The 23,637-nt window shown below is 34.8% G+C and overlaps 1 protein-coding gene and 1 pseudogene across 1 annotated transcript in view; one reads left to right on the forward strand and one right to left on the reverse strand.

Moving 5' to 3' along the window:
- Positions 1-23,637, forward strand: part of PCDH11X (protocadherin 11 X-linked) — a 731,019-nt gene that overhangs the window by 508,117 nt on the left and 199,265 nt on the right. The window contains exon 6 of the mRNA XM_029241308.1: positions 17,243-17,441. Within this exon, the coding sequence (XP_029097141.1) occupies positions 17,243-17,441 (199 nt within the window). The remainder of the gene's footprint in view (positions 1-17,242; positions 17,442-23,637) is intronic.
- On the reverse strand, positions 8,329-10,172 carry LOC114906502 (annotated as a pseudogene).

A 23,637-nucleotide genomic window follows, 5' to 3' on the forward strand; every position in this document is an offset into this window, starting at 1 on the left:
CTTAGCTGTAATTACTTCTTATTTATAGCAGAAACAAAATAGCTTGAAACTGCTGTAATTTCTTTTTTTCTTTTTTTACTAACTCAGATCTTAAATGATTTCCTTTGGTTTTTACTTTTAGTTTTAGTTGGACGTTTTTCTCGTGCAGCTCCTTCTTCATGAATTGCTCCAACATTCTTAATGGATTCTGTCTCAGTTGTTAGATAAAAGAGTAAAAGATACTTCCATTTAAAACATTGTATCAACTGATTAAGGTGTTAACAACCTTTATCCGGACCAATTATCATTTACTTTTCAATTGCTAGATTAAGAGACACTGTTTCTGGTAGAATTGAAATAAATTAAACAGTTGGGGAACAACAGGTCTACTGTGTGTGTCTGTTCTTGAAAGTACTTACAGCTGAAATGAGTTGTAAGAGAGCTACAGCTTATAATGTATAGATTCCAGTGCACGATGTTTAGTGAGTTTTAGAAATAAACGAACATCACTGCCTTCACAGTGGAAAAGAAAACAGTCTAAGAAACACTAAATTTTTACCATCCTTTTTGTGACCACTAATTAAACAATGACTTGCCTGTATCTAATACTAACTAACACTGATTATGCTGATAATATTCAATCAACCAGGAAGAATATGTTTATATTCCCAATGGTGTTCTTAATTTTTGTAATGGATGTGTGTGCTAACTATCACCAGGTGTTGAATTTCACCAATTTCACAGTCTCACACTGGGCCTCTTCATCCCTTGAATCTGTCAACTCAGTGGCAGTTTTAATGTTTCATTTTGCAAAAAGATATTGCAGAATAAGTGATAGCCCAAGCTGAATAGTACCCTGCACGGAGCTTAAGGGTAACTGAAAATTAAGAGTAAGGTACCCAGAGTGAAAAACATCTGTCTCAAAGTGTGCTGTGGGGCTTCCCTGGTGGCACAGTGGTTGAGAATCTGCCTGCCAATGCAGGGAACACGGGTTCGTGCCCCGGTCCGGGAAGATCCCACGTGCCGCGGAGCGGCTGGGCCCGTGAGCCATGGCTGCTGAGCCTGCGCGTCCGGAGCCTGTGCTCTGCAACGGGAGAGGCCGCAACAGTGAAAGGCAAGTGTGCTGTGACTAATGGAGACACTGAGCTACCTCTTTTTACTTATAATGCCATATATGTGCATTCATTGGTAGTATTGATATATTGGAATTACTCACAATACTTAACATTGATAGGACAGTATGTATCATGTAATTTTTTAAATTTATTTTTTATTGAAGTATAGTTGAATTATAATGTGTTAATTATTGCTGTACAGCAAAGTGACTCAGTTTGAATGAAGATGGAAAATGACAAAACAAGTCAGGAAAATCTTGATCTTAATCATGTATAGAACTGAGAACAGAGCCTGGTTTTTCTTATGGATATTGTTATAGGAAATGGCTTGTAAATGCAGTGAGACTCAGGAGATTTCTATTCCATTTAGTTAAACCATGGAAACAATTTTAAGTTAAAATTGCTTCCTTGATTGTTGCAAACTTACTTCAATTTATATGTAAAATCTTCTGTATTTCCTCACTCAACTCTTTCATATTCCTGTAGTACATATTTCATTATTGTCCTTATTCCCTCTCTCTCTCTCTCTATCAGAATTTTTAGAAAAGCTCTCTAAAATCAGATTGATTTCCTATTTTCAGTCAATATCATATGATAATGAGAGAGCAGTGGTAATTTAGAACAACAAGATGGTATTATTAAAAATAGCATATGAGATTATTTTAAGCTGATATATTGTGGTTAAAGAGGAAATAAGGATTAGGTTGATTATATGACCATTTTATAATTTATTATACTATCACATTTGCAGAAATTTTTTCAAATATGTATTTACTAGTCAAAATCAACTTATCACTAATAACTGAGGCCATGGATAATTGAGAACTTTCAAAAAAATGTATGGACCCAAAATATTTCTTAAGTTCAGTTCTGGTGTTCTAATATCCTAGGAATGTTGTGCATATTTGTTAAAGAGATTTAAGGGAATTTTAATTCTAAACATAATAATCTTTTTAAAGAAACCATATTTCCATAGTATTAATCAGAGTTAACTGATAATGTATTTTCACTAGTTTCTATTATGTTGCAAGATAACCTAGAAAATCTACATAAGACATATAAACTTTTGCCTAGTATAGTCTTCTTAGAGCTCTATAGAGTTCATTTATTGAATATTTATTTCCATTTATTTGTATATGAATGCTTTCACTGTTAGTATGTATGACTGCATATATATATATATATATATATATATATATACACATAAAGGTAAAATACATTTACATTTAACTTTAAATAAATAGCATACATTTCTATGTATACTAGCTGACTAAGTAATTTCAGAGATAAATATCTAACTCTTCTGGAATTTCTAATGTAACTTTGACTTATCTATTGTCATTTCATTTTCAAAGGTTAATAATGAGGTGTTTTGATTCGTTTGATTTTTTTATTCTAGATTTTAAATCCTAAGGATGTGTGTGTTTGTGTGTGTGTGTGAGTGTGTTTTGAAATAAAACTTTTTTTCTTTTTGGTGAAGTAGTTGCCACTTGCATTTATTTACAAGAAATAAATTCTACCTGCTATCAGCTCTATTGAGGTAATATTTATCCCATTAATCTGTCAACACAAATAATCAATAAATAATCTATAAGAATAGAAGAGAGATTTTAAGAAACTACTCTTGAAATTGTATAGAACATCACTGGTATCATGCTTTCTATTTCTTATTAATGTAACAGAAGTACATTAGGTGTATATTTGTTCTTCAGTTCCCCTAATGTGCACCTTGTGTCTATGTCATGAGATCATAACTTTCAGTGGGCACAACTACTTTAGAAGTGAGATACACTATGAGAGATTTGAATTAATCTTAAATGAGTGGATTATTGGGAGAATTAGATATAACTATATGAACATCTGATTCTTCTGGTTTGTATTGACCATATTAGGTTTCTTGATTTATATTATGCATTTTCAATGTGGTAGAAACAATATCTAAGTATTCAATAACTATTTTGATCAATCTAGTTAATAAATATTGTTATGGTGTAAATTAAAATAAAATTTACAATCACATCTAAGTGCTGGGAATTTTCTCCCTTCTATTTTTCTTCAATTAGCTGAAAATGAATGTTCAATTAATAATATAGTTTTTAATAATTTATCCATAGTCAGTGCTTAAAATTAGCGGCACTCAAAATTTAGTGAACATAAGAATCATGAAGGGTGCAGGTAAAAATGCCGATTTCTAGACCATGACACCTGAGATTCTGATTCAATAGGTCTGTGATGGGACCAACTAATTTGAATATTTAATTTGACCTTGTCACTCACCACCACCACCCCCACTATTCCTAGACCAAGTACTGAGAAGTACTGGTTTAAATGATGCAAACTTCATGCTGCTATGGGGGAGAAAAAATAATTTGAATTTATTCAAATAATCATTTTTAAATGCATTATTTTCTTTAACGGTTAAAGCAGATGTGCACTGTATGTTTGATAGGCCACAAACAGGCAGTTTTATTCAGCATAAAGTTTAAGTTAAATTTTGTATAAGCCAGAATGACTTCCCTATACCTCAATATGTGAACATTTCTTCCATCTATTGGATTTTCAAAGCCTCATTTTTATATTTGTAATTTTTTTCTTCTGAAATGAATCACAGAACTGTACATATTCCTATTTTTATTATATAAATTTAAAAAATCAAATAAATTCAATTGTTTTAAAATACATGTACCAAATTCTAAATTTCTGAAGATTATTATCAATTGATTTATAAAGTCACATTTTGTCCATTCCCCCCCACTACCAGCCCTGAGATTACGGCCTTAGATTTCCATAGCACAAGTCACTTATCTTAATCTTTCTGTTTTATCCAAAGATGGTTTATCCCTTGTCTCCCAGAGAGCACTCACTGTCTCCAGATATTTAATTCTAAGACTGTAACAATCAGAAAGACTTTTATTAATACTTTAGAGTATCAATGAGAAGTCCTTTTTCTTTTTTCCACCTTAAGAAATGTCTATTAGGTATGTAAACTTCATATTATACTACCTTTCTAGTTTGATAATTGATTTAACTTGTTTGACTAAAGAATGATTCTCTGGGAAAATGAACTTTTGTTGGCTCATTTGAGAGTAACAGAAAGTTCAGTGGCTTATCTGGATATGAGTTGTTTTCAAGTATAATAAGTTTATCTGAGCAAACTCACCATGAAGTGTGAACTTCTACGATGCTTTGATAATCAGGAACTATATTTTATTCATGTTTCTGTCCCTTGCACTTAGCACAGTATCTAGTACATTGTTGACATTTAACAAATGCTTTTGGAATTTAATTGGATAGGATGTTTAAAATGATAATTCATATCACTATGTGTGTGCAGTGATTCAGATCATATTTATCCATATTTAAAGTGTGTATGAAAAAAAACTATTTTCCAAAAGGGCTATCAAATTGAATTATCAGTAACCATCTTGAAATTACAAGTATTCTAGTAATTTTTGTTAATGTTAATCCATGGGAGAGAAAACTTGGATGTGATTTCTTCATAAAATAATGGCAGCACAAAATTTTTAAAAAGAGAGATTAAAAAATAAAAGCTCCTAAATATTTGGGATTATTAAATATCAAATTAAGCATGCACATTTTATAGAGTTCACTTTCTTGTGTACGTTCTGTGTACGTTTCTGAGAATTAGCTTAAATTTACATTTATTTTAAATTATTATTACTTTAAACAATATAGCAAATAGTATCTAGCTAAAATAATCTGTTTGAAGTTTTTGCTTATCAATATTTGTTTAAATGACTTTTAATATGTCATATTTGTTAAAATTGATTTTTAAAATAACTCCAGGGACTTCCTTGGCAGTCCAGTGGTTAAGACTCCATGCTTCCAATGCAGGGGGCATGGATTCAATCCCTGGTCTCAGGACTAAGATCCCACATGCTGCGTGGCAAGGCCAAAAATAAATAAAATAAAATAAATAAATAAATAAATAAATAAAATAACTCCAGAAGGAAAATAATACATATTGATGCACTTGGATTTGTGAAAAGCATGTTGTATGTATGTGTGTGTGTGTGTGTGTGTGTGTGTGTATCTTGTGTAACTTCAAGATTATCTCTGTTTTGTCTTCCCCTTGCCTATTACGTCTGAGGTCATATTTTTAAATTTAAACATCACAACATATTTTTTTGGGTTATCATTTAGATCAGAGTAAAATCTTCTGTATAATGCACCACAAATAGACTTTTCCAACTTGTTTTTAAAACCAGTTGTGAGTGAACAATTCTCCTTAATTTGAATTTATCTCATTTCTTGTGACCAACTTCTAAACTTAGAGTTAAACATTTTACCATCAAGTTACTTGTCTTATTTTCTCAAGGTGGTGTAATTATTTTGTTTTATTACTACAACAAAATTTGAATAGGGGGCCTCCCTGGTGGCACAGTGGTTGAGAGTCCGCCTGCCGATGCAGGGGATACGGGTTTGTGCCCTGGTCCAGGAAGGTCCCACATGCCGTGGAGCAGCTGGGCCCGTGAGCCATGGCCGATGAGCCTGTGCGTCTGGAGCCTGTGCTCCGCAACAGGAGAGGCCACAACAGTGAGAGGCCCACGTACCGCAAAAAACAACAACAACAAAAAAATTTGAATAGGTTCATAGATATGCTATTTTAGAGGAACATGAAAACTAACCTAACTTAACCAAAACACACTGAACAGATTTGAAGATTTGCCACTCCATGAAACTATTGAACCAAAAATATCCAGCAGCACTAATATACGGCAAATTCATCTTTCAACAATAGAGTTACATTAATTCTTTTGTGCCATATTTCCATCAGGGAGCTGTGAAGGATGTTAAGTTGCCTGGTTGCCCGTGGTTGCTAAGTGAAGGTGATGTCTTGATTAGCAAAATATTTTCCAGGGGCTGATGTCAAATGGAAGTAAATCTTAGGGGTTTGCTACATTGTTTCCCTGTCAGTAAAAGAAATAGTATTTTGTCCGCCTAACTCTTTTCAGTATTACTTTTTGGAAAAAAATAAAAAGATATCTCTTTACTTATTTATGGCAATAACTTAATGCTCCAATATTTTTAACTTTAGCATTCTGTCTGAATTTAAACATTATTACCTAATGGTATTTCCTAAAGTGTCACCAGTTCTTACTCCTGACCTTTATGTCATTTACTTATGGGTCACTTACCTTTTACTCAAAGATTTAAAAATATGTTCAAAATCATTCTTTTCAAAACAGATCATTTATCAGTAATGTTGGGAATCAGTAATATTAGAAAAAACTTTCAGACATCCAAGGAAATAGTCTATATAATTTCTAAGTACAACTATAATTATTGTATGTGTTGATCGCTTACTGAGGAATTGTCAGGGCATGCATGGAAAGCACTAAAAGACATTATTTCAAAATCTCATAGGAACTTCAGAGATCTAGAGATAACACTCCTCATTGAACATTGTAAAATATGACCTACTGTATTTTGTAGGATCTAATCTTTTCAATTTGTGTACCTTAAACCAAATTGTAGAATGCACTTCAAGAATAAGTACTTTTGGAAGATTTATTGAATTTGAACATTAATTAAATTCAGTATTGGGCCTGGAGTTCTTATATTTAGTTCAGAGTATTATAAATGAAGTTGTCTCAACACCAGAGAGCTTAAAGAGCTTCTAAGTACAAATATATTTTAGCAACATTTTTTCCTCCATGGCATCAAATTCATATATTTAATTTTAACAGTTTTATCATTGAAGTTGTCTTCTGTGTCAATAAAAGCAGAATTTTGTATTATAAAGACTGCACCAAATAATAATTAATGCTTATTAAATCAAATTGTATTATTATTCTATCATTCATACATATAAACTGAAAATACATTTTAATACTTATAATACCATTGGAATTATCTTTGTTTTTGTTCAGAACAATGCTGCATGTTAGCATGATCAAGTTATAGAGAGATAATTTTATATCTATGAAGTTTCTCACACATATATACACACACACACTGTCATCATTTTATTCCATGGTCACCTCTATGTTAATAATGTCATAGGTATATCATATGCATCATTCATCAGAAATGAGCAAGAACATTTCCTGAATGCAAAAGGAAATGTCTCATATAAAAATTATGAATTAATGACTAATTAGACTACAGTCTGACATTAGAATCCCATTATTCTAATGACTCAATTTATTTTAAAATGTCAAATTGTCTATTCAAAAATATTTAGAAAATTTAAGCAGGACTCCTTGTTTTCCTTTTTTTCCCCTTGAAATTGTAGTCAAGGGATTCTGTAATGCAACATCTGAGTCCTACCTTAGACCCACTGAATCAGAATATTTGAGGGTTGGATCCTAGGAATCTGCATTACTAACACATCAACTAGGTGATTTGTATGCATCTAGTGTTTTCTAAACCATGGAATAGCTGGTTGCATTAGCTGGCTAGCAATTTTACCAAAATTGAATGCCGTTTTCTCCCTAATTCCCAAATACAATGAAAAGCAACAAAAGTAATATTACAATAGGTCCAAATAATGTATTTAAGGTAAACACATAGGATTGATTTGAGGGTTTGGGGTTAGGAAAAAAATATTTCACTAGTTTCTATTTCATCCTCAGTTTAGATATATTTTAGAAATATGTGTATATAACTTTTTTAAAGCAATGAAAAGGGTAGTGCCATATCAGTTTTCTCTTGGTACAGTAGCATAATAATTTTTTCACCTTTTTAACTTGTAGATCACTTTGAGGTTATTTTTAATACCATTTGTGTGTGGGTGTGGGTGTGGGTGTGGATGTGATAAATGGAATATAGGGGTGTTCTTGTTTGTATGTAAAATAAATAGAGGGAGGTCTGCTTTTAGAAAAATATATCTGTATAAAGAGTTGCACAATAAAAGAGTATAGTAATACTACAGATACTAATACTTTGCAATTCTTCTTCCTTCCACCCTCAACTATATTCAACCCTACATTGCTTACTGCTACCTTCCATCACTGACAGTTGTTTCTGGAAGATGCAGCTATTTTAATTTACTCTTTGATTACCAACGGGAATTATAGAACTCCAAATATTTTTTTTTTTTGGTAAAATAGCTTTATCCTCTGTCAAAGCACAAACCAACACACTTTGGGGGGAGGGGAGGAGAAGGAGGCAACACAGTCTAGCCCCATGGCCCATTTAGAAGAGGACATGGGATTTAAAAGCCTCACCCCACTGTTTGCCCAGCTGAGAAAAAGTCACGACCCTAACACCCACTTATAAATATCTCTTGTTATATTAAAAAAAAAGAAATATTTCCAGGGCCCACCTGGCTCTACTCCTGCACAGAAAGGGTTAACCTTCAAAATTCAATATCAGGGTCCTGGGATGGGGCTGGTAAGGAGAGGCAGATTGGGAAGAAGGGGGGTGCTGAAAAACAGAGAGGGACAAGCCAATGTGTAACTGGGGCCCTCCAAGACCTCCAAAACAGAGAAGGGGGAGGATGCCTGTCAGAGACAGAAACCAGTGCTGTCCCACCGGTTGTCTCACTCCTGTCCCCAGTGTCAAATGCTCTGGAGTGATCTGTCCTTTCAGACACCCCTGTGAGGTCCCAATATCAGGATCCATCCTTTCCCCTCAGTCCCAGCCCATTCAACTCACCACTGAGCTTTTAAGGTCCTAAGAGGGAGCAGCCCACCCACCCCCACCCCCCCCTGCCAAGTAAGAAACGTGAGGAAAGCTGGAGGTCCTTCCTGGGAGAAGGGTATTCCAGGGGTGAGCCACTTCTGGGGTTCCCCTTCAGTCCCTGACCAGGCGGTAAATGTGGTGCTGGGCCCCCCGCTCACTGGTGGAGACCTCAAAGACATAGGCGGTGCAGAGCAGCAGTTCCTGGGTGTCTCTGTTTGTCACCACCTGGAGGATGGTGAAGTTCTCCAGGACACTGTTCATCATATAGCGCTCGGGCAGCTGCCGCAGCTTGTGCAGAAAATTCACCAGGTACTCACACATGGGTGAGCGCAGTAGGCGGTACACGAACCTCCCGTCCTCCAGCTGGGCACGCTCCGTCTTGGAGGAACAGGTGAGGGTCATGTGCTCCAGGCTCTCGTACTGGCTGCTCACTCCATAGAAGCCACCACTGCTACCGCCGGCCCCCACCTCCTCGCCACTCGGGCCCCAATTCAGGTCCGCCCAGAACTTGACCAGGAAGAAGGCGTGGGGGGGCCCACGATCATACAGCTCCCACAGACCACCCTTTTTCTCAGGGAATTTGTCATAGATCTGCCGGACGTCCACACTCTCGAGGGGGGGCGCTCCGGGGCTGGGGCAGTGCTGGCTGATATGTACAAACAGGTGCCTCTGGTAAGAGTCAGCTGCATCCGGAGGTTCCACAAAGGCTGAGAACTCTACCAGCTGCAACCGAGCAGTGCCCAGAGCCCGAGCCTGCCAGGCTGGGGGTGATGGGGCAGGTGGGGGCAAAGCAGGAGGTGAGAGGGCTTGGGGGGGCTCGTACCCTGGGAGGTCAGTAGATGGAGGAGTCAGTGACAAGGAGAACGGTGTCTGCGAGAATGGCTTCACATCTGGAACATTCCAGGGGGGCCCAGAACCCCCCGACCAAAACTGGAAAAGCTCTGGGGTCTGAGGACCGGCGGGACCAAATTTGGCCTGCAAGGAAGGTGCTGAGATGAGCTGGGCTGAGGACATGGTGGCCATTGTCTGGAAAGCCTTGTCCTTGGAAACCTGGTCCACATTCAGGGCCTTGAGCTTGGACTGGATTTCCCTCGATTTCCTTCGGGCCAAAACCTGGATATGACTAGAGACCTGTTTGTGAGTTCGAGTCTTCCCTGTTCTCAGCTTGATGTAGCGGGCAATCAGTTCATTCCGACCATACATCTTGCCTTCATCAGACAGGATGATTTTCCGCCGGCCACAGGGTGGGTAGATGGCCAGGGCCTCCTGGAAGCTCTGCTCAATGTCTGGACTCCAGACACCCTCTGCGTCTGGGCCCCCGTCTCCCCCCGCCCCCTCACTGCCGCCAGTGCCCTCCTCGCTTCCTTCCTCACTTCCTGTCCAGCCGCTGCCATCGTCCAGGGGGGCCCCAGCCCGGGGTTCCCCCATCTGGGCCTCCCGGCCTGGGGCTGGGGCCAAATATTTTTTAAAGAGTGACAAGAGTTCAAAGGAAATATTGGTCTTCTAATCTCATATATTTCCAGGATGTTACCCATTTTACCTGAGTAGTAGTTGTTTTTGATGTGCTCTGATGAACACCAGGTAAAGAAGATGAAGTTAAACATGCTTTATGTACACTTGAAAGGGTCTAAAACAAACAGGTTACCAATGTTTGGTACAATGCAATAAATAAATTACCACCATGCCAGCTGATGTGCACACTCTTCAGTTTTACTAGGAAAATTTTCTAGGTCATTTTTATTTTTAAACTGGTATTTGATCACCATCACATAGTTTCTTGTTGTGATTTCTACTAACATTAAACAAGATAATATTTTGTTCCAAGTGTTTATGCAATTAATGACAATGCCAGGTTTTTCATCTTTCACTGTATACTGCACAGTGATTCCAACCTATATAATTCAAGTCAGAAGCCATTTGTTGCTTGAATGACATTTGGTTTGTTTAAAATGCATCAATTAAGCAGACATGTTGTGTAACTACAGCAATGGAAGAGTTATTTTGCAAATATAAAAGGTCACACCAGAGACAAAGCACTGCTCAAAGCAAAACTTGTGACTTCTGTCTTGGAAACACATTTTCAAACAATTTAACAACTTGAAAATATTAAATATTGACTAATATTATGAAAAATAAAATGGTTATTTGTATCATATGTGATCTATAAAGCCATCATCTCCTAAGCCCACATTATCACCCACAATAAAGTGGTAAATATTTAAGGTCTGACTTTGTTAATTACATAAATAAATTACATGGGTAAAAAGGAAAAGAGTAAAATGTAAACGATCTGAAAATACTGTGTCAGGGAGGGAAAATTTTCATTTACCCCTCTCGGTTCTTCTAGCTGGTCTAAGAATAAAATTGACACGAGGTAGACTAACAGTAGAAAAATCATACAAAAGTTTACTAACATGTATACATGAGAGAGACTCAGAAGAACTGAGTAACTTGCCAAAATGGCCGCAGCCCTTACCTTAAATACCATCTCCAGCTAAAGACAAAAGAGGATGTTGGATGGGAGAGGCAGTAATGGGAGATGACCAAGCACAGCACAGTAAACAAGAGTAAGGTTGTTATGGAAATTTAAGCCATTGAATTCTCCATTAATAAGAGTTTCTAAATCTTCAGGTACAGGGAGGGACACACCCTTACAAATGGAGATTTCCCTTATGTAATGTAAATGTTTCTTATAAAAGGGTAACTCCTGCTTGGTTTTCAGTTTTTCCCATGTCTACTGCTTAGAAAAGAACCGGCTTAAAAAAATTAATATGCCAAAGAGACATATTTCAGGGTGGCAAATTCTGCTCCTCTACAGATGCCAAATTAAGTTGGAAATTTTAGCTTGGAATAGGAATATTAGTAGTTGAGGCTTAACTATCTTCAAACACTGGAAGTCTTGTCATGTACAAGAATCACACTTATTCTATATAGCTACAGAAGACAGATATAGTAATAATTGGTGGAAATTTCTCCTTCTGTCAATGTTTTTATTTCCAGCAGCTACCAAGAGTTCTATTACATTTTGAGCTGGAGAACCGAATAATCAAAGATGTTAAAGTCAAATAAAAAAGCAGAGTAAGGCAGACATGATTCTTAGCATGAACTTACCTGTTAAATATTTTAGCAATTCACATGCCTTTTTTTTTTTTTTGTCTTTCTTACTTCCTGGAATGACTGTTTTTTGAATAGTTTGAGGTTACCATATAACTGCTTTTGGACAATGAAGGTCCTATGATGATTTATATATTTAAATGTAAGTCACTAAATCTACATGTGGTTAGCACCAAAAACAATGTAGGGATGTTTCATCTATTTTTTAAAATTGATACTTGGGTTTTGTCTTAGAGACCATTGCAATGGTCTGGTTTCAATTTTAATATCTGGTTTTAATTTTTGTACACATGCCAGTTTCAAAGCATGTTAGGTTTTCAGTTTTGTTCTATTTTCATTGTTAGTCACACAATTGTAGTTTCTCAAACATTTGTAGATTCAAATTCACAAAACTCAATTGCCAATTTAACAATTCATCATAGTACCTATCTACAAATAGATTATTTCCATTTTGATTAAGCTGAAATGATTCATGACTCAAGGAAAGATGCCCTCAAGAAATGCCATGTAGTCTTCTGACTATCGAATATGTCTGACAATTGCCAAAAATTAAATAAAATTTTAAAAATTACCAAGTGCCATGAAAAAACTTCATGGCAAAATAGAGCTAAGAGAAGATCTGATTCTGGAGAAGATCATGAAGAACTTCCTGCATATGCTAGTAATAAGTTATGGTATTAAAAAAATAAAAGCCTTGAAGGGTAAACATTTCAGGAACATAATGTGAAAGGGAAAATGAGAAATTATACAGACCTTTCAAATTTTATGAAATGGAACCCTGAAAAAACAATCAGGTGAACTGATATATCCTGCAAGATGACTTGAGTTGGAAACGCAGGAGGTTTTATAACTACAAGTATAGGGTCAAATAATAAAGGACTACTATAAAATATGTCATCTGGGAGTTTTTACACTGGGAATTATGAGCTGCAAGTGAGATATATGTGCTGACCACGTAATGCTGGTGAAAATTTCAAGTTGAATTTCTAACTATTTTCACATTTAACTTTATAATATATTGAGTAATTATAAATTCTTTTGCAAAGAGACAGGACCCATGGGAAAATGCAGATTACCTCTGACATTCAGAATGAAGCTGTTGATTATTATGGAATAGGGGAGCTCAGAAGCTTAAAATGTGTTAGTTTGATATCAAAAATGTTTTATATATGAATCAAAAACACTCTTGCATATGGTAATCTTTAAAAAATAACAACTCTATCTATGATTACCCTTTCTAATCAGAGTTCCTGGTGTTGGCAGTGAATCTAAGGTAGACTGGGTCAAGGTATATTAGAATTGGAGTCAGGGGGAATGCAAGGATGTATGATTAGTTTGAAAACTTTGACAGGTAATTCTAATGAGCCCTCTAGAACATGATACTCAAGCATTCAATAATGAGATTCACAGGCTGGCCTATCTGTATGCAGCCTCTTTGCTGCCAGATTAACCTTTCTGAAATGCCACTTACATCATGTTATGGAAATGTAACAATATTCACCTGATATTTAGTATGGAATTATGCCTTCATGAGGTATAATGGACACAAGAATGTTGGGAATTTGATAGTTTGCCTGTAAATGATTAATCTAGGTAACACCAATATTATTTCTGAGCATTCATACATTTTGGAATTTTGATTGATTTGAGGTAAAAAGAAGGCATGTAGATTATAGGGAGAGGCTCTCTGTCGACTTTTCTCTTACTGGCAGAAAAATAACTAGACTTTCAGTACAGACATTTATTCATGAATAATCCAGGGTTTGTTTCCATCCTGTAAAGGCATCATTGCAATCAATAGATTGCTTTAATTTGAATGCCACAGCTTCCTAGAAGAGTAGCAGACAGACAAATTATGACATGGTCATCAACGTAATAGCTCTTTTATATTGCACAGTAATCATCATCAACACTTGAAAAAAGGGAATTATTTAGTCTTCTCTTTGAGGGACCTAAGGAATGATTTTCATGAAATAGTTAATATTTCTAAATATACTGGATAAGAACAATACCTCTGTATCTTAAATACGTCCATATTATGAAACTGAGCAGAAAAGTGCCATCAGAGATTAGGGATTCATCCATTAAAAAGTAAAGGGCAAATGAGTTAAACCAGATTGCCAAAATTTACTACAAAGGATTCATAAATTGTTAAGTTCATATAATTATTTTATGTTCAGTTCTATCTAGAAGTGTCACAAATTGCAAAATGCAAGTTTAAGTAGGAATCATTAAAGTAACCCTAGGAAAAAAGTTCTTTTCCCATTAAAAATTAAATTTTCAGAAGCCTTTTGAAACAATTCCTTAAAAATTAAATTCTAACAATTTCACCTAAGGAACTATTTCATGGAGATTTTATAAAATGATGGACAACCTAGTTAATCACCCATGTGCCAATAAAGAGCCTCTTGTGAATTCACTGAATAAAGAAATAGAATATTACATTTAATCAATGATATTTGAATGCCTTCTATGGATTATAGAAATAGTTAAAAAAAATGCTTTAGACTGTAAACTTTGAAACTGTGAATTGAGAAAGAAATCAAATCCTCAGTATGCAGTTGAACTTCAGACTATTTTAAAATGATATAGAGCCATTAATGACCAAACAACATACCTTGGTTTCCACTTGAAGCATTCCGATATTTGTTAAAGTTAATATAGACAAGAGAGTTTATTAATATGACTGAAACCTCAAAGGTGTATATGTAATAATGTCACATATAAGAACTGCACTTCAGGAACAGGATGCTGGTGCTTGTGGTGTTCTACGGGCATTCAGGAAAGGACAAAAAACAGTTGTGTTCACTAAAGGGAGTGAAAACCAACCCATTTATTCCCTCTTATTATTCCCTCTTATGTACCCTTAAGGGGATTCAATTTATGAGTATCAGGAGAGTTGGGGGTCAATACGTGACCTGGTTAATTACAGATTCACTCTAGGGCATTCCTTTGCAAGGGATTTTAGTTGTTACTAGTTACAGGTGTCATAGGATGGGATATCTTTTTGACTTAAATTGCCTTCTTCTTTTCTGTGTAGATAAGCAATTGAACACAAAACTCCATTTCTCTTACATCTGGAAGTAATATATATATAGGCCCTACTTCTATCATTTGATAGAACTTTACCTTTTATTCACTGGCAATTTTAATTCTGTTAGGGTATATGACTCCATGCTTAACTAGCACATGTTAAATTCTAGATTCATTTATTTTTGTCAGCAGTAATTATTTTCCTATATATAGATTCTATTATCTAGGTCTAATAGTTTAAAAAAAAGCTAAATGATAAAAATACTTGAAATATCTGACTTATGTCTTAATAGAAAATTAAAATACCTCTTAACAGTTATGCATTGTAGTGGAACAACTGTAAATTAGTCTCATGCTGAACTGGCTTATTTTATATACAATGACTTTTAAATTTATGTGTTAAGTATTATTTTGACTTTAAGTTACATATAATAACGGACTGTTGATAAATGTCTACAATACAATGTTTCAGGCATTTTTAAATCCTGTTTTTCCAGTTCTTGAATTTTTAAAAGGTTTGTGAGAATAAATGCTTATATCTTACTTGAAGTGGCTGAAAATATATTCACAACTATAAGTAATTTTTGGAATTAAATGGGGTTTAACCTATAACTAAATGAGCTTATGGCTTCTTAGAGAGAGAACAGTCAAATGCAGCTTTGCTGGACAGACAAAATTAGCTCACTGTGTCCTCACGTGGCAGAAGGGGAGAGGGAGGTCTCTTGGGCTGCTTTTATAAGGACACTAATCCCATTAATGAGGGCTCCATCCTCATAACCTAATCACTTCCCAAAGACCCCACCTCCAAATGCTATTATGTTGAGGATTAGGTTTCAACATATGAATTTTGAGAGGACACAAACATACAGTCTACAACAATATCAACATCTGAAGAAATGGCTGACTGTCAAGCCTGAACTTGTGAAAGTATATGCACTCTGTCATGGAAATTTCTAGTGCCTAATTACATGTACCCTTTGACATGTATAAATTCCTTAAATAATTATCTCTAAATTTCATCTTTCATGCTACTAGTAGTTAAATGTTTTGGTTGATCTATTGTTACATAGCAAACTATCCTTAATCTTTGGAGCATAAAACAAAAATCAATTGTACTTAACATTTTTTAAGTCAGGAATTTAGGTAGTGCACAGCAGAGATTGCTATCTCTGCTCTACAGTGATTGGTATCTCAAATGGAACGGCTCAAATATCTGGAGATGGCTGGGATGGATGGCTCAAAGGAGACCATAAGCTGTAATGTCCAGAATGGATTCTTTACATACATATTTAGCACTAATCTCGAGTGGTTGGAGCAGCTGGGCCTCTCTGGGTATTGTATTGTACTTTCTTTTTATGGAGTTTTTCCACATGGGAAGCTTGAGCTTCCTCACTGTATGGCAGTCTCCAAGTAGTCAGACTACTTTCAACTCAGCTGATTTTCCTGAATGAGTATTCTAAGGGAGCAAGGCAAAAACTGTGAGATTTGGTTACACAGGGCCTCTCCATATTCATTGTGGTAGAAGACTACATAAGGGTCTGAATACCAAGACGTGAGGTCCATTGTCAGGGCTATCTTCAGAGACTAGCTACTACATGTAGCAATACCGCAAACAAAATTACTGCTACATCTGGTGGAGTTACCACGCTATTGGATGTCATGAACCAAATCCTTCATCTTTATATATTGGCATGTATAAGTTTTTTATATTCTGCTATAATTACTATCAGAGATGATCCCTATAGTTTACTTTTATAATTATCAACTGTTATCCATACCAAGTAATTATTTTTATTGTTTAGAGTGTAGAATTGATTTAAATGAATTCCAATTCAAAATCTTGCCCTTAAGATTCTTTGAAAAGATGATTTGTAATTTTAATTTATAAGCCTACATGACTGAATAAATTTGTATTATTATTTACTGTTTCTGCCCACCAGAATCTTACAGATATAGCAGTAAAATTTCATTATATTTATTCAAGTTTATTATTCAAAAAATGAAATCTTGTCAAATTATAGTTAAATAAATCCATGTTCAAATGATGATCAGAATATCCAATGTGCTCAAATGTCAATATGGGTGACAACCTCTTGCTTTAGAACAAGGTAACTTTTATTCTGCAACTGGATATGCCCTGTTAAAAAAATATAATAAAAGCAATTCTGCTGCCAGGTAAAGCAGGTTTGAACACAGAGCTGACTGTTCACAAAAGCCTGAAATCGTTCACAACTCAAGATAATGTTAATGTGACTTCACTAGATAGCTGAAATAATACATTTTCTAAATTGGATGTATTAAGCAATTATTCAGATCATAGCTGAAACCCCGTAATTTTCTGTCTTTTTCAGTCCCAGCGGCATGTCACATTTCACCTACCAGAAGGCTCTCAGGAAAGCAGCAGTGATGGTGGACTAGGAGACCATGATACAGGCAGCCTTCCCAGCACATCCCATGCCCTGCCCCTTGGCTATCCTCAGGAGGAGTACTTTGATCATGCTGCACCCAACAACCGCACTGAAGGGGATGGCAACTCTGATCCTGAATCCAGTAAGTGGTACCTCTCTAGTCCTGCAGTATAAATGGGCTTACTGTGTTTGAAAATCAAACAACTGTAGCCATAATAACATTGGCCATTTAATTATGTTAGTAACACATTTTCAAAAAGTAAAAACACAGAATTAGGTGGAAGGCATATATGCAGCAGTTTATCATTTTTGAAATATGTGATCACATCTACTTTGAAATTTACTATGAAATTTTAATAGTCATTTTGTTTAGACATAGAGTTTTCCATTTACCTATACATACATATGTATTTATATGTATATAATCAGCCAGTTTATTTTATTCATTTATTTCTGTACAGATAAAATATTTTTATAATTCATATAAAGTATTTTCTAGATTTTATTTTTAATTTTTAATAGAGATAAGAATCATAAACAATTAATTCTTTTTTGAGGAGATAAGAGATCCTGACTCCAAGGTAGAAGAATTGGTCTGAGGTTTTCAATAATGTATTGAAACCACATGCCTTAAGCCATGTTACTATTTAGAAAAACATTTAGATTTGGTCTCCAGACTGAAGGTATTAAAGGATATATTTTGCACAATCCAAAGATGTTGAACTCTTGAAAAGGATCATGAAGTTGATACTAAATAGAGTTCATTAAATTTATTATCTTGAACATGTATCTTGAACATCACTACTTCCTCATAATTTTGGGAAATACAAAATTTGGTAAGATTATACATATCTCAGAAGATTCTTGTATTTGAAGAATTATAAGTTGCCTCAGGTATGTTTTATGTACATAAACCTGTGTAGGTCCAAAAGAGCATACCATATATGTGATAGAGAAGAGTCATAGGTATAAAAAAAGAAGAAAAAAGGGACCACATAACATATAAAATAAATATAAAATAGAAATTTTGTAAGGTATTTTGAGCATTATGGATTGTACGGATATATAATTTAAATAAACCTCCAGTTTTGAGAACAAAATGGCTTCCCCATCATTGTATTTTATTTATTTATTTATCACAACATTGTATTTTAATCCCTATTTTCTAAACTCAAAAAACTAAGGGAAATGCATTGGTTAAAGATCAGAATGTAATCTAAGACTAAGCATACAGAACCAATGACAGCATAACAAAATTTTTCTCTCTACAAAAGTAGACACTGGATATTAAAAGTGTTTTCAATATAAACATTTTAGAGACTATTTAGGCACCAAATTCAGAAAGTCCTAAACATCTGTCTCTTTATTTAATTTTATACTTAAAACAATTTATCAGCATTCATTCTGAGGATGAAAAATTCTTCCATAATATGCAATACTAATCTACCTTTCATTTACTTATGTATAACATGATATAGTGACTTCTGGTAGAAATACATGACTGTGACTATATCTTCTGCTATAATGAATTCAGAGCCAATTTCTAATAAGAATATGGTCATAAGTTACAATTATGCATTAAGCAAAGATATCTTTGTTCTTTTTTACTTCATAAATTATTATTGTAATTGTAGGCCTATCTCTGCCTTGTTAATGGATAGAAATGTATAGATGAAATAAGCATCATTTTTATAAACTAGAGAGAATTGATTCCTTTGCGTGTGATGTGTTATTAAACCCTTTTCTTAGAGGATTGTATAGCAACAATTAAAGAATAAACTCAAAGTAATCATCCACAGTGTAGATCTAACCCTGAAATAAATTTTCAAGCTGAATGAGACTAAGATGGTATATTATTGATAGTAATAGGGGCAGAATTGGTATGGGCTAGAATCTATTATAAAACATTTAAGGAGCTTCCCTGGTGGCGCAATGGTTGAGAGTCCGCCTGCAGATGCAGGGGTCACGTGTTCATGCCCTGGTCTGGGAAGATCCCACATGCCGCAGAGCGCCTGGGCCCGTGGGCCATGGCCACTGAGCCTGCGCGTCCAGAGCCTGTGCTCCGCAACGGGAGAGGCCACAACAGTGAGAGGCCCGCGTATCGAAAAAAAAAAAAATTCAAATGCAGAGTTCTTTACAGGACCACATTTTATTAGTAGTTAAGAGTGCAAGTATATACCTGAAACTAACATAATACTGTAAATCAACTGTATTTCAATAAAAAAACTGCAAGTGTTAGTAACAATGTAAGAGCTTTATTTTTTAATTTTTTTTTGTGGTACGGGAAGCACTACCCAAACATTTTTTCAGGCAAATTTGATATACTAGTATTGTGTTAATTATTCATCTGAAAAATTCAATGAGAAAATACCATTCAGTTTGTTAGAAAGAATAATAATAATGGTATATATATTTAAGGGGCCAGTAGCCGTTACTTTTCCAAAAGATGTCACAGAAAATCATCTAAATCTATAATTCAGCAAATGTTACCCATATAAATGTTAATTAGGTACTTTTGTTTGTTGCCAAATTTGACTTCTTAAATCCTCCGATATTTTTTTAAATGCGTTTTTGAGGAAAGCTACACATCAATTCCCATACCACAACAGAAAGAAAAGTGAATGGCTGGGCTTCCCTGGTGGCGCAGTGGTTGAGAGTCCGCCTGCAGATGCAGGGGACACGGGTTCGTTCCCCGGTCCGAGAAGATCTCACATGCCACGGAGCGGCTGGGCCTGTGAGTCATGGCCGCTGAGTCTGCGCGTCCGGAGCCTGTGCTCCGCAACGGGAGAGGCCACAACAGGGAGAAACCAGCATACCGCAAAAAAAAAAAAAAAAGTGAATGGCATCATTTTGTTAATATTGTTATGTGAAACAAACAGGAAATGCATTCAAACTGAGAAAGAAAAGTTATGCTCCTTTTAAAGGTTAATTATCCACCCAGGCCAATTCTGTCTCAGCTGGCTATGTATTTGAAAGATAGTTTCCTAAACTGTGTTCATTCTTAGCCTGTATAGTAGTGTCAGTCCAGGGAGGGAAAAGTAAAATAAATAAATAATTTGAATCAGCTCAACAAACCTGAAGTCACGGATTTTGAAAGATAAACCAATCAGTATTTCTAAGGAGTGACATTATCAACTATCAATTGTATTTGTTCTGTCCTACCTGGAGGAAGGGACTGAGCTCAGTGCTCCTGGATTCTGAAGGTATAAGACAAATGTCTGCTAATTTTCATTGCCTTGACAATAGACAACAACATTCAGCTTTATCCATCTATTGAAATAAAAAAAAAATGCTTCACATAGAGTAATATTTTTTTAAGCTAACAATAATATCAAATAAGTCACTTTTATTGATTCTCACAGGGAAATCATTGCAGTCATGAATACTGTCTGTGCCTACCAGCTTATTTTAGTCCCTGGTGTGTTATATAAATAATAGTGTATATAAATAGATTAGAAAGAATGGTTCCACCCAAGAGTTCAGCTATCTGCCATTGCTTGGGAACGAATAAGGCACCCTTGATAGTAGCTGTATACTAAATGAGCTTAGGCAGATATAAATAGTGATCTAGTGGCAGATGCTCTGTAATTTGTATTAATTTTATCACTTAAATTGACATGCTTTCAAAAACTCAATTTTTTTATTTTCATACTTACGAAAGTTAAAATATATATCTTAATAAGAAAATGGGTGAAACAAATCTTACTGCACCATCCTATCATATCTAACTTTCCTATACAGGAAACGCAATCACCATACAAAGCAATCAAAAAGTGACATCTCATTTGGCATTTGGAGTATCTAGGCTTTGTGAAGTCAATGAAGGATTTATACTAGAGATAATCTAAAAAAAAAAAAGAGTCACAAAAGTCATGGATCAAGATGAAAAGTATAGCTCTGAAGTTGGAAACTTGAAGACATTTACAGGATTCCATTTGGGTGACAGCCTTTAAGATGAGTGTATCTTTAGTATCTTAAATCTAATATGGATTAGATAGAGTTTTATCAGTTAAAAGCAGGCCACTCTAAGTAAAGCAATCTCTTATCTTGTCTTTTCTGTTTGAAAATGACAAGCACTAGGAGCTTGGCACAAGCTGCCAATTGAAAGCCAATGCCATAGGTCTAGAATGTCAGTAAGCTTGAAAAACCACCTTCAGTGGCAGAGTATGTGGCCTTCTCTTCACAATAAGCCTTCCTTTGTGTCTAAATTTTTATTAGGCTACCTATATCACATAATAAAGTTCATTTGACATTTATATTTCTGTTATTTATGAGCCATGAGGCAGTTCTTTTTATGACCTTCTTCTGTCTTCTGCTTTTTTTATCTTACTCTTACTTCTCACTTTGCCTGTAAGACAAGAATGTTTGCCATGTGTTCTTTTTTGTAGTTCTTTGAAAGATAATAAAATCAGTCATGCAAGATGCAACTTTGGGGTGACTTGAACTATTTAGTAGTATTAGCCATATACCAATTTCTTGTCTTAAAATAATTTATAAATTTTAATGAATGAGAAGCACTATAGCAATATATTTTGTCCCCATGACACTTTTAAATTGTACAGTAACTTGCAAGTCTCATAACTGCTTGCATCAACAGAACACTCAACAACTAGTAAGTATATCAAGGAAATCATTAAATAATGAATAATTATAGATGATCTATCTTACCATGATTTCTGCAATTTGTTAATTACATCTTTATCAAATGTTGAATATTCCCAGTAGAGAATAGAAGTGACAGTGTTTGCTGAACCAAATTTTTCCCCATTTTAATCAATAATCTTAGTAATTTTTGTCCCAGTTCCACTAAAATAAAAATAAAGTACATGATCATCTGGCACTTTATCAATCTTATATTGGAAAAAATGTGTAGGTTACATAAAAATGTTCTTCTAAGTAGTATATATGAAATTAGCCTTTAAAAGTATATTTTTTGTCAGAAATTTCTTCTCCTGTAATATGTATAGCTCTCAAAAGCAATGAGAAAACAGATGATTTTAAATATTACTTTGAGGTATCTATGTAAATCATACTTTTAAAAAATTTGGATGTTGACTAATAGTTTTATTGTAATATTTCATTTTGTAATCACTATCCATGAAATATTTTTACCACAGACCACAGTACATCAACTCGTTTAGGCCATTATTTTGCATATTATAGGGTTCTAATTCAGGCACTGCAATTAACTGGCAATGTGGCCTTGGACAGGCATTTTAACCTTACTGAATCTTCTTTTCCTTAGCTAAAAAATAAGGGGATTATACTGATCTCTAATGTCCCTTCTAGGGTCATAATTTTGTAACTATTAAAATCACAAAATGTACATGTTCAGATGTTGCCATTTATATAGTCTTTGAATTTCAGAGCTCTAAGGGACCTTAATGCCATTTAGTCCAACTCCCTCATTATGCAAATGAGACAACTGAGATTTAAGCCTTTTAAGCAATAGCTTAATGTCCTAAACCAAGATTTAATGTTTATCATGTTCTAAACTAGAAGAGTCACTAATGTTGGTAAGCAGCTACTTTTTGTAATTTAAATGAAGCAACTTGTTGAGAATAGACAAGTATAAAATTTAAATATTTACCATCCCTCAAGGGGAATGTTATAATATGTCCATATGGAAATTTTTTTAATATATGTGATGAGGCCTTGTATTAAAATTTTAAAATGGTTCCCATTTAGCATCTTATACAACTGAAAGGCAATTGAGCAATATGGACTGATCATTTCTAAAATTACTATTAGTGCTAACCAATGAAAGTTTTATAGGGAAAATTGCAAACATGCTGAATCTTAATGATTGCTATGTCAGGAAACTAGCTAATCTTTACTATGATTATCTAACATACATACATTTTTGATTGTGTGTGTGTGTGCATGCGTGTGTGTGTGCATACTACTTACAGAGCAAATTGGGATTAAAAATTAATTGTACAAAGTTAATTTCCTCTGAATAGGGTGAAAAGTATGTAAAAAGGATCTCAAGGGGTGAAACAGAATGAATATGTGAACATATCCCTCATCCTTTCTGCTGAAAACTCAACTCTTCCTCCATTCTGAAATTCCTGTCATTCTATCCTACTTCAATTTCCTAGCAGAATGTTGAAGTTATAATTAACAAGGAAGTGATTTTGATAGACTCAAGTCTACTGAGTTAATAGTGTTCTGTATAGTAAAAATATTTGGAGAAAACATTATAATAGTCTTTTATGGACACTGATCAGAACTGTAGATAAAGGCATGATAACTTTTAGAGCTATAAAACAGCTGTACTCTGCTCAAACTTTTAAATTATGTGAAGAAGTTTGTCTTACCTAGAAAGTATGTTTGTT

This window comes from Monodon monoceros, unplaced genomic scaffold (genome assembly GCF_005190385.1).
Source record: "Monodon monoceros isolate NGI ecotype Baffin Bay Population unplaced genomic scaffold, NGI_Narwhal_1 Super_Scaffold_22, whole genome shotgun sequence".
Classification (NCBI taxonomy): Eukaryota; Metazoa; Chordata; class Mammalia; order Artiodactyla; family Monodontidae; genus Monodon; species Monodon monoceros.